This window comes from Vombatus ursinus, unplaced genomic scaffold (assembly GCF_900497805.2).
Source record: "Vombatus ursinus unplaced genomic scaffold, bare-nosed wombat genome assembly UNPS02014807.1, whole genome shotgun sequence".
Classification (NCBI taxonomy): Eukaryota; Metazoa; Chordata; class Mammalia; order Diprotodontia; family Vombatidae; genus Vombatus; species Vombatus ursinus.
Window position 1 is genome coordinate 19625574 of NW_020954585.1, and position 18583 is coordinate 19644156.

The 18583-nt window shown below is 37.8% G+C and overlaps 1 protein-coding gene across 3 annotated transcripts in view; it reads right to left on the reverse strand.

Moving 5' to 3' along the window:
- Positions 1-18583, reverse strand: part of DAPK1 (death associated protein kinase 1) — a 241678-nt gene that overhangs the window by 113164 nt on the left and 109931 nt on the right. For all 3 annotated transcript variants that reach the window (XM_027874778.1, XM_027874777.1, XM_027874779.1), the window contains exon 3: positions 9721-9942. In XM_027874778.1, the coding sequence (XP_027730579.1) occupies positions 9721-9942 (222 nt within the window). The remainder of the gene's footprint in view (positions 1-9720; positions 9943-18583) is intronic.

Below are 18583 nucleotides of genomic sequence, written 5' to 3' on the forward strand. Positions count from 1 at the left end.
CTACTACTACTACTACTACTACTACTACTACTACTACTACTACTACTGCTACTACTACTACTACTACTACTACAACTACTACCACCTAACATTTATTAACACTTTAAGATTTGCAAAATGCTTTATAAATATACTCTCATTTGATCTTCAGGAAAACCTAATCTGGCTTCATTAGCTATGTGACTTTGGTCAGGGCACAGTCTCTCTCTCAGCTTACTGGACTGTAAAATAGGAATAATAATAGCACCTACTTCTCAGGGTTATTTTAATGATCAAATGAGCCAATATTTGTAAAGTCCGTAGTACAGTGTACATAATAGGTGCTTAATAAATGCTTGTTCTCTCCCCACTGGGTCACCTGACTGCCTATGTAAAAAAAAAAAAGCAACAAGAAAAGTGATTTAGAACTCAGTTGAGAATTCTTACTAGACTTCATAGGAATGAGTCAATTTATTTAAGTTCCATGGCAATATACACCATTTCTACTTCACAAACCATAACTCTACAGTCCAAATAAACTGGCCCTTCTGTTGTTCTGTTGATACAAAAGTCCATCTTGTCTCAATGCTGCTTTACACAGAGGCTTCTGTCCCCCATAATGTACTATTTCCACATTTTTACCTCTTAGAAACTCCAAGTTCTTCCAAAACTCAGTTGAAATACCATCTCCTACATGAGCTTGTTCCTAAGCTCCCTAGTTGCAAATGCAGATTGAATGAGATAACCTATGTATAGTTTAACAAAACGTAACTAGTTAAGTATGCTTCTCCAAATTACATTGTGTTTATTTTGTGTATATACTGTATATACTTACATATGTATAAATTATATATGGTATGTGTATATATGTTTATGTGTATGTATAAGTGTGTATACACACACACACACACACACACACACACACTCTCTTCCTTGATACATTTGATACATGATTCTTGATGGCAAGAATTGTTCAAATTTTCTCACTGTATCCACAGGGCCTTGCAAAGTGCTTGGCACACAGTATCAATCCATGTATCAGTTATGGGTTGCTTTTTTTTTTCCCCCAAGTTTTACAGTAGCTCACAGAATTTCTAAAATTAATATGACAGATGGATTCCTTAGTCTAAGAACTATTATATTCTAATGTAGCTACACAATATTGAGCCAAGACTAGACAAACAGCAGCTCAAATGGGTTCACGAAATTGGCAAATTCCTTTTGTCTGGGGGATGGTGGTGGTAGTGGTTTTATGTCTGCAATTGGCAGAGTAGTCAGGATCAGATTCTGTCTACAACTTTATCTGTACAGGCAGTAACAAACACTCAGGCAGATATCCAAATGTTAAGATTTCACAACAGAACCCTGGTGAAACATTCTCAGTGTCCCCCTCGGCCCTGGGTCCCATTCAACTGCACACAAGGGACTGTTCAACAACACACAAGGGACAGGAAAAAGGACTAGAACAGTTCATAAATAAATTATAGTACTGAAAAGGTCCATAGAGGCTATCTAATCCAATCCCCTTGGTTTTTTAAATGAGGAAACTGAGGCTCTGAGAGATTAACTAATTTGTCTAACCATAATGCTAATTAGCAAAATAGCTGGAATTATAACCCAGATTCTATGACTGTAAGGTCTACCACATGAGACTGTCTACTTAATTTTGTTTATTCAAAACTTTTAGAATGTGATTTCCTCTGCATGGGTATAATTTCCAATGAAGCAGATTATAATTGTTCTCCACCTTAGTTAATAATCTCTGTGAGTTGCTTAGAAGAGGGGAAGGCCCATTAGGAAAGCCAAAAAATACACTGCTTGCTGACCCACTTAGTGATGAGGCTCTTCCAATTTAATTATTTGGGTCCACAGATGATGGATACATACAATCTATGGTGGTAGGGGATGGGGAGGTGGGGAAGTTGAAGTCTTTCTAGCTTCATATGACTTGCCGGAGCTTAAACTAAAATAATCTTCAAGAACCTCAAGTTTGCTTGTACATAAGAGGTTCTTAACCTGAGGTCCATGAACTCATTTAAAAATATTTTGAATAACTAATAGAGAAATGTTTCACATGATTGCACATGTATAACTTATAAGAGATTACTTACCATTTGGGAAAAGGGTGGGAAGGGATAGAAGTTGGGACTTAAAACTTGAAAAAGCCCAATGAATGTCAAAAATTATTTTTTACATGTAATTGGGGAGAATAAAATATTAAAATATATTTCAATACAATTGGTTTCCTTTGTAATTCCTATGTATTTTACTTTACATATTTAAAAACATGATTCTGAGAAAAGGTCTATCAGCTTTACCAGACTGCCTAAGAGGGTCCAAACTTTTAACACAAAAGAGTTAAGGACTCATCTTTATAGCCTGATGAAGAATCAGATTAGAAGTTATTTCACTGAAACAGGAAGAAAAACAGGATGCAAAACTATGTATTATCTCTCAAAATTCTTCCCATGTTAGAGTCAAATATAGTTGATAAGACCCAATTATATTCAGAGCCAAACCATTAGTAATTCATTATAGAAGAGAATTCAAGTTAAGGCAGGTTCATCAAAGACCCAAAGTAAAAGGGTCTAGTTAAGCACAGAGTTAACAGAAGACAGTTGCTGACAGTCAATCTCACCTTCGTAATAATCTCATTGCATGGACCCCAAAGATCATGAATACAAGTAGACCATAATAATATTCACTTGCCCAGCATTTACCTCATTGAATACTCTTTCACACACATTTTTGTATTTGAAATATTTGTCTACTTGTGTCATATTGCCCACCAAATAATGTCCAAACCTCTTAATCTGTCATTCAGTTTAATCTGCCAGTTCTGGACAAATGATCCTATGATCCTGCATCTCTAACTCTCTCTCTCTTTACTCTACTACACAACTTCTCTTCTCTAACCCAAGGCAGTGTAATCTAGCAAATGAGTGCTGGATTTGGAGGGAGAGATTCTGGGTTTGAATCCTAGCTCTGTCACTGACTATCTGTATGTATTTGGGCAAGTCATTATTCTATTTGGATGCCCATTCCTCAATTTTAAAATCAAAGCACTAACTTTAGCCCACCAAAGAAAAAAAGCTGTGATCTAGTTTATTCTGAGTCCCCTAAACATACAGATTTGATGAAAGATTTCTACATTGACATAGTGTGTGTGCGTGTGTGTGTGTGTGTGTGTGTGTGTGTGTGTAGAGGGGGTAACAGTGGGTTCAGAAGGCACAAAATCATGGCTTCATTTCAGCACTTTGATCAAATTAAACACAACAACAACAACAACCACCAGGATCTCAGGTATGAAAAATATTTTTTTTCCCTAATAAACAAACGAAATAACTCTTTATTTATAGCTGTTTTCTAGACTTGGGGAATTTTCTCTTAAAATGTATTTCAACAAATAAATGACCCTCTAGCACAGACACCAAAGAGTCCTGTACAAAGGCCAAACAAGATACAGAATATCCTTCTCACAAGGGGTCACTAAGAGTCAGTCTGTAAAGTATCAAATGTAGCTATGGTTTTAGATCTCCTTATCTTCATGATAAGGAAAGTACTAGAAGTTTACAGGAGAGGAATAAAGTAGACACAGACTCAGCAAGGGCATGAGGGTATAAATGGTGGCCCAGAACAGAAGCTTTGAGTTTCCATGGACTGGGATGTATCTTATGGGCTTTTCACACAAATATCTCTCTGGTTCTTGCTCCCACTGAGGAATTCCCTAGGAATATCAGAATTAGCTTGTGCTAAGTGAAAAAGGAAAGGACCCTTAGCTCCCATCAAAGTACTAAAATTAATGTAGCATTACAGGAAAAGCTTTATTTAACTTGGTAAAAAAAGAGAAGGAAACAAAAAAACAAAGTAAAAAGAATTTGCACCCAAGTCAATAGTCAAATCAACTCTCCTCTCTCTGGTGTGTTTCCCTCTTCCTCATGAGTCTCCTCTACCCCCAAGTACCTACATACTTCTCTGTCATAGTAGGCCCTAGGTGGGCCATTATCCAGGAAAAAAACATTCAGGATGTCTAGAGTCAAGCAACCATCCCTAGAATTTGCTCTGCCTCCATATCATTTCATCTTCCACATCCACCATATGCTATCACATCACCCTCATCATCACTAGAGAATTAGATACATCCTGTCCACATGGTCCATAAAATCCTTTGCTCTGACTAGCATAGTTCACAAAATTCACAGTATATACCAAGGCAAGGTCCAGGTTTGTGCCACCACACCATAACAGTCCTGCTGCTTTAAGACTCTGGTTCCTGATTATTTCCATATTCCTATAACTTGACTCAGGAATTCACTCTTGTCCAGGAACTCCACTTTTGTCCAGAAACTCCTGTTTCTTGGTCATGGCCTCCCCACTGCTACCAGTTCATGCACCTGTAACTCCTGGCTTGGCCTATAAACTCCTCATCACATCACTACTGCTTCCATGAGATGGCATTTTTGGTGCCAACGTGGTTCCCTCCTTTTCTGGGTCAAATGATGCCTTAATGCCCCCAGTTCACTGGAAAGGATAGAAGACTTCCCTGAGGGGAAGTGTATGCTAATGAGTTTCTCTCTGACCATCTCAGGTTTGATTCTCCCAATATGTGTCTCTCTAGTTCTTGTTCTCCTTTTAAAAGCCAAGTCCAAGTTATAGTATGGCAACTTTAGGTATAAAACTAGTCATCATATATTTAATAATCCTCAAAAGTATTATATTATTAAAGGGCCAACAACTACCCAGGGCAAAACATTTATATTTTATTGCTAAGACATCAATAATCCCAGAATAATGGTGTTATCTATGCTGATTTTGTTAAGAAGAGGTTTTTCCACGACAAGGAATTAATTTTCTCAAGGGAACATCACATAGAGGCCTTAGAATCCTCTACATTCATCCCTCATTAAAAAAAAAAAAGACTTGCAATTTATTTTGAAATGGTCAATGAGAGAATGCTTCACTTGAATATACATATTTGTTACAAGGATTTTGCTTCCTCCTCCTTCCCCATGGTGGGAAGGGTGGAGAGATGGAGAGAAAAATAAACTTTTGTTAATTGAAAAAAATTTTAATTTTAAATTTTAAAAATCTTTTTAGTCCCTGTAAATTAAACCAGAGTATCATTGTCACAGTTCACAGGCATCCTCTCCCAAATAAAGATTCCTTTCTGAGAGTCCAAACCTCCCTTTACTGGGGATGTCTTCTTTATTACTTAGTCTCAAACCCAACATATTGTACAAAGAACCTTTAGTCTCACACCTCTCTTGGTGTTTTGAGAGGTTCTATCTAAATTTGGCCATGACTAGAGCAAAAACTTAGGGGCCCCCCCAACAAAATAAGACCCTGCCAGATTTGTTATACTAATGAAAAACCAAAGGGTCCAACTTATCCCTTGCTATGATAGCCCCCATCTCTGAACATAAAAGATCAAAAACGACTCTGGATGAGCTTCTAAGTGTGATAAAATCCTGGACCAAGCCAGGAGCTACAGGATCTTGAGCAGCATTGAAGTAGTGGGTAGAGTCAAAAGAGCTTCTGTATCACACAGTAACCAGAGCTAAAATTTGACAAGAAACAGCACAATGAGAAGGAACAAATTCAGACTTTATCCTTCCCTAATACTGTGAGTTTCCTGGACTGTGCTGGTACAGTGGGAAAAAAAGGAATCAACTCTCTAGAGGCCATGAGTGCTTTCAACTCTAGCACTTTTGGGTTACAATTGTGACTGGGTCACGCAGAAAGCAAAGAAGAGCTGTCTTGACTGTTTATGGGGTTGGGTAAGAATATGTATATTTTTTGGATTTCTTTTGGCAGAGGTTGTCTTATATTTGAAGTTATGTTAGCCTGACTCCTCTCATTAAGAACTAAGGGTTCTTTACTTTTTGTGTAGAAACCTACATAGGAACCCATTCCTGAGGTTCCCACAAGAAATTGTGGGTGGGGAAATGAAGACTGTTCCCTCATTTCCAAAAAAGATTATTGAGAACTTTCTAAGACTGAACCCAATCATTGAGCTGTGGTCCTGGAATCCTGATAACAAATGTTAAAATGCTTCATCAGCGTAAATGGAAGAAATTAGTGACAGCCATATCATTTATTCTGAGGCTAGCTACATAGATGTGTGTGTGTGTGTGTGTGTGTGTGTGTGTGTGTGTGTATGTAAGTGTGCATTGCTGGACCTAGAGCAGGTAAGACCTGAGTTCAATCCCACCCCAGACACTTACTAGTTGTGTGATTCTGGGCAAGTCACTTAACCTCTGTCTGCCTCAGTTTTTTCATTGGTAAAATGGCACCTAACTCATAGGACTGTTGTGAGAATCAAATAAGCTAATACTGTAAAACACTTAGCAAACCTTAAAGTACTATATAAATGCTAGTTGTTAGTATTACTATTATTTTTTATTATATATCATAGTCATTGAGATATTAGCGAAGGAACACTTGATGCAAATAACAATTATACCAAGTAGTAGGTAGAAATCGAAATTTGTTCCACTGCGGAGCCCTTTACAGTATATCCATTTCTCTGGGGTGATAATAGCATAAAAGTGACCACTTTTTAAGTGATTCTTAATGTGTGTTAGAAGAAAATAAACAGAACACAGAGATATAGACTATCAAAGCTGGAAAAAATGGAAAGGTTGACAGGCTAGTTTACTTCTTCAGTTCTATGCAAGCATTATAGGCTTAATCTAATTACAAATAATCTTGCCCTACTTCTTCTCCACTCCACTGCCCTTTAATGTTTGTCCTAGGTAAACTCTCTAAATTTTTACCTTTTATTAGACTTAACCATTTAAAATATTATGGTACACAGTTTGTGCACAGAACAAACGAATCTATCTAAAAAATAACTGAAATTGAATCTCGAATAGACATTTAGGTTTGAATAAGGACTGCAGATCACATATACGAGAAAAAATGAGCTTATTAACATGTCAACTTGAGGAATGATTTCCTAAAATCAATGAACATAAATTAGGTAATTTGAGGAGCATAATGATTATATTTCTAGGCTTCATAGATTAACAGTGGATAATAAACAAATGCCCAGCTGAAGTTCTAAGACAGAACAGGAAGGTCCCATGTATACCAAAAATATTCATAGCAGTACTTTTTCTATCAGCAAAAAACTGGAAATAAAGCAGGTGCTCTTTATTTGGGGAATGGCCGAACACACTGCAGTCTATGAATGCAATAGAATATTTTTGTGCCAAAACAATATTCTTAAACCACAAATGAGCAACATCAAAATTTGTAGAAGCATTGGAAGACATGAAGTAACTGATGCAAAAAGAAACAGGAACCTGAACAATATGCACAATAACTAGGATAATGTAAACAAAAGTAACAATAAAAAGTACCCAGACTTGTAATTATAATGATTGAGAACAAAGAGTAAAACATACTTCCTCTTCCCCTGGTACTGGGATAGAAGGAAGGAAGCAAGCTTCTATTAAGTCCCTACTTTGTGCTGGACACTGTGTTTGATCCTCACAACAATGCTGAGAGGTAGGTGCTATTATCCCCATTTTTACAGTTGTGGAAACTGAAGCAGATAGGAGTTAATGATTTGTCCAGGGTCACACAGCACTCTATTCACTGCAGAGCACTATATTATGGTTCCTGCATTGGTTGGTTAGGCTGAGCTGTTTTTTCTATATTATAAAAGAGGGAGGATATTGGGGAAAGATTGATGAAAAAGCAAAAAAAAGAAAAAACCAAATACAAAAATAAAGTAATTGTGCATAAAAAGCATCATGATATGAAAATATTTTTTGTCAAAATTTTCTTATTCTTCCCCATAATATCCTTTATAAAGGATAGAGAGTAGACCTGTTATTTCATTGGCACTAGGCACACTCTCTCTATCAATGCAAGTTGACACCTTCTCATTTGATCCAGTGATCAAATGAAATAATATTTGTAAAGCATTTAGCACAGCACCTGGCACATAAATATGCTTATTCCATCTGTTCATCCTTTCGCAGCACTTTTTTAGAGAACTTACTTAGAACACTGAGAAGTCAAATGCCTTGCCCAGGGTCACACAGCCACAGTATATGTTAGAAGCAGGATCTGAACCCAGGTTTTTGCAGCCCTTAGGCCAGCTCTCTATCCATTATGCCACGATGACTCTCAAATATAGTATCCTAATAAATGGCATATACTTGATACACATACACAAATAAGGACAGATTCCACAGCTATCAAAACCTTCCTTTCGCATCTCTTTCCCTAGAGGGGTGACAGAACTCATGGGAACAGCCTTGTTAGCTTTTTTTCCCCCCACATGGAAAAAAGTATTTAAAAAAGTTCTAGCAGTAAGAGCACTAACAAAACAAAAGAAGAGACAGACAGACAAAAGAAGGTTGCACCCTTGGGACTCATCTCAATCCTCTACTTCACTTCCTTACATTGAGTAAACATGACTATCTGCACTTGGCACATCTCATTTGACTTCCTCTTATGAGCTTTCCCTTGTGATCCAATACCAGAACCTTCACTACCCTTCAATCTTGTCTGCTGAGGCCAGGCCTGGTTGACCGTATCTCAGACCTGCTCCCTTTTTCTAATCTGGGGACTGCAGTACATAGCCTCCTTTGTTGTTGCTGTCAATACCTACATTACTTGTTAGTTAAAAATTGAGTTGGCTTCCATATGAAGCCAGATATCCCCTCTCATTATTTAGGACCTGCATGCATTTTTTTCATCTTATAACAGACCCTTTCTTCACCCTCTTAGCTAAATTCTCTTTAGGACATTGTGTTCATTCATATTTCTACTCAGCCTGTGCTAGCATTTGAACTGACATTCCTTCCCAAGGTCTTATCTTATCATCGAATACTTCTCTTTATTTTCCTCATTATTCTCAATCATTTGTGTGGCCTGGAATAAAATCACCTTTCCAAGCCTCAGGTTTCTTATTTATAACACAAAGGGGTTAAGTTAGAGAAGGTGGTGCTCTCCAAGGTGCCTACTGGCTGTAAATCTTTTGCTCTATGAATATCACCGGAGGATATGGGGCATGTGTACTCACAATCACTGGAGAACACTTATTAAGCACTGTTCTCTAAACTGCTTTAGGGAGCAGTGGGCAATGAGACAGTCACATAGGAGATGGGGTAATAAGAGACAGTTTAATTCAAAAAAATAAATCACAGGAGTGCATGTGCCATAATGAGTTACCAATATTGTCTGTGTAGGACTTTAAGCCTCAAGTGCTATAGTAATATCTAAGTGATATCAGTCATGTTTACAATTCCTTTCTATTAAACCTACTCCTATAATTAGCTTGGGCAGTTTGAAGAGACCAAAAGCAGGGGAGTCTGCTTAGCTGAGCTAAAATTGTTTATATAGCAAAGGGGAGTTATGGAATGGGAAGGGGAAAAAAAACCAGAGGAATGTATAATAAACAAAGATGTACATGATATAACCTGGAAAAGACTGAGATGCCAGCTCCCCAATCAGGTGGGAAAATAACATGTGATAAGACTCAGGCACAATTTGTTGAAATGTGAATCCACCCCAATTTCCTGGCAGGCAGTACACACCCTAGTTTTTTAAGTGTAAAGTAAATACAATTTCTGACCTGAGATAATAGAACATCTCTGAATATGTCATTCATTTCATTTACACAGCTGTGGAGTAAGCTAAATGCAGGGCAGAGTCACACATTCACCCTCTTAATTTGATTTTTCCACCCAAGGCCCATGAAATCACAACACAAAAATGACTTACAGTTCCAAAATAAGAATGACATCAGTTTTGTTCTCATAAACATCATGCAAGGTGATCACATTCGGATGTTGTATCTCTTTCAATATGTTAACTTCTCGCTCAATATCTTCTCGACTCACTCCTCGTCGGCTGGATTTAGTCCTCCGTTTCTTAATGAATTTAGCAGCATATTGCAGACCAGTACTTTTCTCACGGCATTTTTTCACAACTGCAAACTGTCCACTGAAAAAGAGAATTGAAAAAGGAAAAAAAAATTAATAAAATAAAATGAAACTTTTATACTTTTCTAAGAAGATCTAAGGGGAGAAGGGAGAGAAAATAAATGTTATAAATGATGAAAAATACAAATTGTAGAAAATTAATAAATTAAGTACTATACTGCTGCTTATTACACCTCAGCGTCACTGTAAGTAAAATTTCAGTACAAGCCATGGGGGATCATGGACGAGGCTAAAAGATGTAGGTTTAGACAAAAATATTGATGTCGTTAGTCCTCCATTTTTGAAGAGGACCAATGACATCACAGGTGATGTCTTATCTTGCTCATGAAATTGCATTTAAGTGAGGCAGAGTTTTACAAATTTGTCAGCCTCACTCTTCCTGAGTCATCAAAATCCAGTGGCAAGATAAAAGTCAAAATGACTGGCAATGACCCAGTATGCAGTGGAGGATCTTAACATCTTCAACGTCTGACCAAATTCTAAGTGATCCACAGTATAGTTAGATGGATATGGCTGAGCTCAAAAGTAGGTAGGAATAGTTTGTTGTCAACCTGGAAGGAGTTCTTGAGTGGAGTGCCCTAGAGACCTGTGGTTGGCACTGTACTATTTAACTTTATCATCAGTTATTGGGATAAATGCAGACATACCTTGCTTATCAAGTTATATAGATGACACAAAGCTAGGAGAAATAGCTGATATAATGAATGACAGAGTCAGGACTCAAAAAGACCTCAATAGGCTAGAATGTTGGAATCTAGTAAGATGAAATTTGATAGAGATAAGCGTAAGTTCTAAAAATAAAGTTCAAGAGAGGTGAAATACTAATTTGTCTGAAAAAGATCTTGGGTTTTAGTGGACTGAAAGCTCTATGCATTAATAGTATGATTTTGCAGACCGGGAAAAAAAAAAGCAAATGCATTCCTAGGTTTCAACAAAAGAGGCAGTGAATACATGGTCTCGGAAGGTGATCATCTGCTATAAACTCTGCCCTAGAGGGATTACTATGTTCAGTCTGTGATAGCAAAGACCTGGAAACAAAATTTGTCCCTAATAATTAGATTTTAGGAAGAACATTAACAGGCTTAAGAACATTAACAGGCTTAAAAACATCCCGAAGAGGATGGTGAAGCGCTTTGAAAACAGGCCTTATAAGAATGGGAAGTTTTGTTTAATATGGGGAGTTTTGTTTAATATGACTTAAGGGAGACATGATCGCTAGCTTCAACTATCTGAGAGGCTGCTATCAAATGGATAAGGGATTAAACTAGTTCTCCCTAGCCCAGAAGGCAGAAATAAAGAAGATACAGAAAGGCAGGCTCAATATACAGAAAAGCATTCTAATAATTAGAGGTGAAAAAAAAGTTAAACGGGCTGGATTCCTGCTATCTGGGAATTCATGAATTTCTTCTCATTTTTGTCCTTCAGACAAAAGACAGATGAGTATTTGCCAGGTATATTGTGGAGATTTTTATTCAGGTAACAGTCATATTAGATGAACTTGGAACCACTAAAATTTGATATCCTGTGAAAGTATTTTTACCATTAATACAAAGAGGTAATAGCAAGGGTAGATTTGAAGGAAGCCCTGAAATCTGTCACTTCTTTTAGAAAGTACAAGTAGGTGTTTAAAAAGAAACCACACTGTGTCCAGAGTCACTGCCAGCATCTATATCACTGCCTATTAGATATGACAGGGTGGGGAATGTGCAGCCTTCAGGCCCCATGTGGCCTTCTAGGTCCTTGGATGCAGCCTTTTGACTGAGCCCGAGTTTTATAGAACAAATCCTTTTATTAAGGGGAATCTGTTCTGTGAAATTTGGATTTAGTCAAAGGGCTGCACTTGAGGATCTAGAGGGCCACTTGTGGTTTGGAGGCTGCAGGTTCCTCACCCCTGGACTAGATGCTCTGAAGACATCTCAACCTCAACAAGTCCAAAACAAAACTTCTACCAAATCTCCCTATTTCTGTGAGAGCCCTACCTCCCCACCCCCCCCTTCATTCTTCCAGGTTCATCACCTCAGCCTTTTCTTTTACTCCTAAATCTCCCTCATCCCATACATCCATTCAGTGGCCAAATTCTGCCATTTATTTGCATCTAGTCCTTTCTCTCTGTTCAGTTGCCCACCATTAGTTTGCTTAGACTATTGCAATGGCTTCTTAATTGATTTTCCTATCTCAGGTCTCTCCCCACTGAAAGCTATCCTCCACACAGCAGCCTAAATGATTTTGATCTGACCATACCACTCCTCATTTCCCTATTATCTCTAGGATAAAATATTAGCTCCTCTATTTGGCTTCAAAAGCCCTCACAACCTAGCCTCAACTTCTCTTTTCATCTTCACTATACAGGCATACCTAGTTTTGTTACACTTACTTTATTGTGCTTCATAGATACTGTGTTTTTTACAAATTGAAAGTTTGTGGCAACCCTGTGTCAAGCAAATCTATCAGCACTATTTTTCTTTCTTTTTTTATTAATTTATTTTCATTTATCAACAATCACTTCCATATGCTTTTCAGTTTAAAATTTTTCCCCCTCCCTCCCCACCACCCTCCCCAAGACGGCACACATTCTGATATAGGCTATACATTTACATTCCTATTAAACATATTTTCATATTAGTGATGTTGTAAGTAAGAATTAGAACCAGTAGGAGGAACCACCGGAAAGAGCAAACAAAACTCAAAAGGAAAAACTTTTTTCCTATCTGTTGTGACGATCTGTGATCAGTGATTTTGATGTTATTATTGTAATTGTTTGGGGGCACTGTGAACCACACCTATATATGGCATGTGTGTTCTGACTGTTCTACTGACTGGTCATTCTCCTACCTCTCTTCTCTTCAGGGTTCCCTATTCCCTGAGATTCAATATTGTAATAGATCAATTAATAACCCTACAATGGCTTCCAAGTGTTGAAGTGAAAGCAAAAGTCAATCTATGTGGGAAAACTTTAGTGTTGTCTTACTTTAAGAAATTGTCTTAGCCACCCCAACCTTCAGCAACTACCACCCTGATTGGTCAGCAGCCATCAACACTGAGGCAAGACCCTCCATCAACAAAAAGATTATGACTGGCTGAAGGCTCAGATAATGGTTAACTTTTTTTTTTAGTAATAAAGTACTTTTAAATTAAGATAGGTATATTTTGTTAAAAGATATAATACTATTGCACCCTTAATAGATTACAGTATGGTATAAATATAACTTTTATATGTATTGGGAAACAAAAAAATGTGTGACTCGCTTTATTAGGATATTCCTTTTATTGTGGTGGTCTGAAACCAAACCCACAATATCTCCAAGGTATGCCTGTACAGAGGGGCAGCTAGGTGGTATGGAAGATAGAGTGCCAGGCTTGAAGTCAGGAAGACTCATCTTCCCGAGTTCCAATCTGGCCTCAAATACTTACTAGCTGTGTGACCCTAGGCAAGTCATTTAATTCTGTTTGCCTCAGTTTCCTCATCTGAAAATGAGCTAGAGAAGGAAATGGCAAATCACTCTTTGCCAAGAGAACCCTAAAAGGGGTACATGCCTATACAGACAGTTCTTGCTTTACACAAGTGGACTTTCTGGAAATTTCTCCATAAAGCATTTTTTTCACTTAATGCAAGTTTCCCACTGGGAAAGAAGAGGAGGAAGAAGGTAGGAAAGGGGCCCCACTCCTGAGAGGGAGAGGGCCACACAGAGTTCAAGGACATGTGGGTGGGACAGAACAAGCTGGGTGGACAGGCTGTTAGGTGGGCAGAGCAGGGCAAAGGTCTACTCTTGGTGCCTGAGGTCTCAAGCCAAACCCTCCATCTGTTGGAGAGGCACTTCCATTCCGCTTTCACCTGGAGGATTTTTTAAATGTTTTTTTACAATCCAATGGAGGCAGACAACATATAAAAGGTATGTAAGAAAAAGCGGTAAGGACCTGGGATCATGGGAGCACCTGACCTGGGAACATGGTGAAAAAGACAAAGATGTCCCAAAGTAAGGGAACCAGATGAGAAATGAGATGTTAGGAGCTGAGCTCCCTTCTTAATGGAAGTTTTGGAGTTCATCCTTCAATCAGAATAATGAGCTTCCTGGGGCATGGTAGAAGTCAGAAATGTCCCAGAGTAGCACAGCCAAGTGATAAAAGGGGTGAATGGCACCTCAGCTCTATGTGCTGTTTTGGATTCCATCAACTGGGCTGCTCTAGCTAGACTGGGCTGTTCTTTCACTTAGATGAGTTTGCTCATCTATGGTACCTGTGGTCTCTATCACCTCTTACTTTATCTCTCCCTCCCTTCCTTCTTTCCTCTTTCATTCCTTCTCTCTTCTCAGTGAAAGACCACACTCTAACTTACAGTGACCACCCAGCATATTTCCCAAACCTTCATTTCTGGAAACTATGGTAATTTACATTGAATTATCAAATAGCTCTGGAGTTCAGGATTCCCTAGGTTTTTTTTTTTTTAACAAGTTTCTTCTGTTGTTCTGCAAATGAGAACCTGCTTTCTTGACTTTGTAAATCAACTACTCAAAGACTCATAATGCATTTGTCATTGCCCCTTATGACCTTGCCACATTGAGTTAAAAAACAGGCAGATTTGTTACTTTTTTTTTTCATAATTTCAAATCTAAATCCAGAAATGCTGGATGAATTCATGGCTACACCAACAGTGGACCACTGTTCCTGTTTTTCCCAGCACTCTAACATTGGCCATTCCCATTTTTTTGGACAATTTTTAGGGTGTATTGTTTTTACAATGTGCCTTTCTCTTATTATAAGCGTTGAAGCATATTTTCATATGGTCATTTAAAGTTTGCAATTCTTTTTAGAACTGCTTGTTCAAAACCTTTTAATATTCACTTATTGGGGGAATGGCTTTTTACATGTGTGTGTCAACTTCATATGTACATACATATATACATATACATATATATCAGCCTTTTATTGGTGAGAGTGTAGATGTATTTTTCCCTACTCTACAGTTTTTTTATTCTATCTTCATTGATTATATTCATAACTTTATCACTCGTGAAATCCTCTATCTCTTGCTTAGTTAATAGTTCTACCCCAACTGTATTTGTAAAAAATATCAGATCTAATTCGGTTAATATTACCTGTTCTCTTCAGCTTTCATATCCATTTTGAGTTTATTGTCATAGAGGATAAAATGTTGGCCTGAACCTAATTTCTGTCAAACTGCTTTCCTGTTTCCCCAGAAGCTTTGTCAAAAACTTCCCAATAATTTATGTCCTTAGGTATTAGTAACAGCAAATATCAAATAATGGGTTATAATAAAAATCTGAGGTGTAGTATAATATGCTCTGTTCATTCATACTTGTTCTCATTAATTCCCTTGAGATTCTACACCTTTTGCTTTTAAAAATGAACTTTATTATTTTATATATGAAAATTGGTTTTGTCTAACCCTATGAAGTATAACCTCAGTAATATGGTATGGAACTAAATCTATAAATTAATTTATGTAACAATGCCACTTTTACTACCAAACCCACAATATCTCCAAGATATACCTGTACAGAGGGGCAGCTAGGTGGTACGGAAGATAGAGTGCCAGGCTTGAAGTTAGGAAGACTCATCTTCCCGAGTTCCAATCTGGCCTCAAATACTTACTAGCTGTGTGACCCTAGGCAAGTCATTTAATTCTGTTTGCCTCAGTTTCCTCATCTGAAAATGAGCTAGAGAAGGAAATGGCAAATCACTCTTTGCTAAGAGAACCCTAAAAGGGGTACATGCCTATACAGACAGTTCTTGCTTTACACAAGTGGACTTTCTGCAAATTTCTCCATAAAGCATTTTTTTCACTTAATGCAAGTTTCCCACTGGGAAAGAAGAGGAGGAAGAAGGTAGAACAGAGGACAGAGTGTCAAATTTAAAAGACTTCATTAATACTTGTCAGGAGAACAATAATATTGCTTGAATTTTCATCAAATGGCTGAATTACTGCCCCCCACCCCTTTAATTCTTACTAAGGAGAAAAATGATGTAAAAGAAAGAAGACTAAAATTCAAGCAACGTAAAAATGATTCCAAGTAAAGCCAACTTTAGGCAGGATGGGATTGTAGATAAAGCACTGGCCTTAGAATTAGGAAGAAGTGGGTTTGAGCTCTTCCTAACCTTAGACACTTACTAGCTGTATGACCCTGGGGAAATTATTTATCCTCTCTGTGTCTCAGTCTCATAGAGGGCAATATGAAAGCATTGGGCTCAAGGATCTCTAAGATCTCTAAGATCCTCCCTTCTATCTCTATATCAGTGATCCTATAAAGTTCTGAGAGCTGGATCTGATATATATATACATACATACATATACATATATATAATATATGTGTGTATATATGTGTGTGTGTGTGTGTGTGTGTATATATATATATATATATATATATATATATATATATACACATACACATACATACACACTCTCACTACCACCTTAGGAGTAATATTAAACAAATGATATTTTAAAGCATTTTAAGGTTTCCAATCTTATTTGACCCTCAAAATAACCCTGAGTTTGAATCCTGCCTTTTTGCCTGGGCAGGAAAAGCTTGTGAAATCTTGAACAAATCATGTAACCTTTCTAGGCCTGTTTCCTCATCTTGTAAAATGAGGAGATTAAATTGGATGATACTGAGATACCAGCCAATTCTAAATCTATAACCCTGCAATCCCGAAAAGCAAGGGCTCCAGGAATCATTAGCTTCATTTTATGGATGAGCAAAGTAAGGCTCAGAGATTTTAACTGGCTTCCCTTCCTTTCTCACCACATCAGTACAATGCTGTCTTATAAAAAGGAGCTTCCATGCAATGATATAAAGAATACCAAATCTACCCACAATGTGACCCACAGATTCAGAAGCTTAAGTCAAAAACTGAACCACACTGAAAGGTACACAGGCTTGCATGTGCACATGCAAACATACCCCCAAATGTCTTGGTGTGTGCTTTCTGAGACATATAACTAACTCACATCAATTATTTTCTCAGAAGCAAAAACCTATCCAGAGTAAAATGTGGTGACAGATTGGTGGGAGAACAAGTGCTTCTCTAATCACAGTAATTTGCTTTGTGATCCCATAATTCCTATTGAATTGCTGGTTAATTACTGCTCCAAATTCACTCTTTTCTGAGCAATTGGCATTTTGCCTTCACTGTCTTTATTTGCACTCATTTTCCACAGTGGCACCTGACCATGCTCAGTTCCTCTCCACACTCCCCAAAAAAACAATTAAAATAAAGAATTCTGAGAGGTGTTTCCAGCTCCCGGGCTATCCACTAACCACACATGGTGTGACAATGATATGGCTCCGAGGATGAACTAAGATATACACAGGGAAATCAAAACATCAAAAAGAAAAGAAACCGAAGCCCTAACTACCATATGCCCACCCCAGAGCTTTTCTTTTCTGTTGCAATTTCCCTTTGTAAATACGTTGAATTGAAACAGTAATTAGCACGAATACAGATGGCTGTAACTGCTGTCAAGTCTGCGATTTGGGCAGAGAAATGTGATTGCTTTAGAGAAAAACCCAGAATTATTACCTTTTATTTATGCCATTTAAAGTTGACATTGAAACACTTGTAACACCATAAAATTATTCACTGTTATAATTATGATGATAATTTACCTATTGAAATGCTAGAAACAGAGATCCACTTACCATTCAACAAGTATTTATTAAACACCTACTGTGTACCAGGCACAAGACAACAATGAAAACTAGATAAGTAAATTTAAAAAAAACCACACACATATAAACTAAATTACAAAGTAATGAGGGAGAGGCTGGGAAAGACTTCCTTTAGAAGGAAGGGAGATCATTCCAGCAATGGGAGGCAGCCTGTACAAAGACATATAGAAAGTAGTTGGGATGTCACATTGAAGACATGTAGATAAGATTGACTGGAATAGAGAAGATAAATAAGACAGCTAGGTGGTGCAGTGGATAGAGCACCATGCCTTGAGTCAGGAAGATCTGAGTTCATGTCCAGACTTGGTCACTTACTGTGTGCCCCTGGGCAAGTCACTCAACCTTGTTTGCCTCAGTTTCCTCCTCTGTAAAATGAGGTGGCAAAGAACATGGCAAGACACTCCAGTATCTTTGCCAAGAAAGCCCTAAAAGGGGCCATGAAGAGTTGGAAATGACTGAAATGACTGAATAACAATCAAGAACAACATGAAAGACTGTAAAGATAGGCTGGAGCCAGATTGGGAAGGATTCAGAATGCCAAACTGAGAAAGTTTTAGATTTTACCCCAAGACAAAAGAGAGCAAAAGGAAGCTTCTTGAGCAAGAAGTGTTATACTTTTGAAAAGTCAGTTTGGCAGCTCTATGGTTGACAAATTGGAGAGGAGAGAAACAAAGCAGAGAAACTGTTGTCAGAGATGAACTTGAAAAGAGAAAGATTGGAGTAGAAACTAATTAGGAAGCTATTTCATAAGTCCAGGAAGAGATGATGAGGTTGTGAACAAAGGTGCAAATGGAACTAAGGTGAGAGGGATGTGAGATCCTGTGGAAGCAGAAGAAATAGGATTTGGCAACTGATTAGACATGAGGAGGAGGGAAGAGTCAAGGATAATTATGAAGTTGTGAGCCCTGAGTGACTGGAATGATGACAGTGCCCTCCAGAAAAAGGGAAACCAGG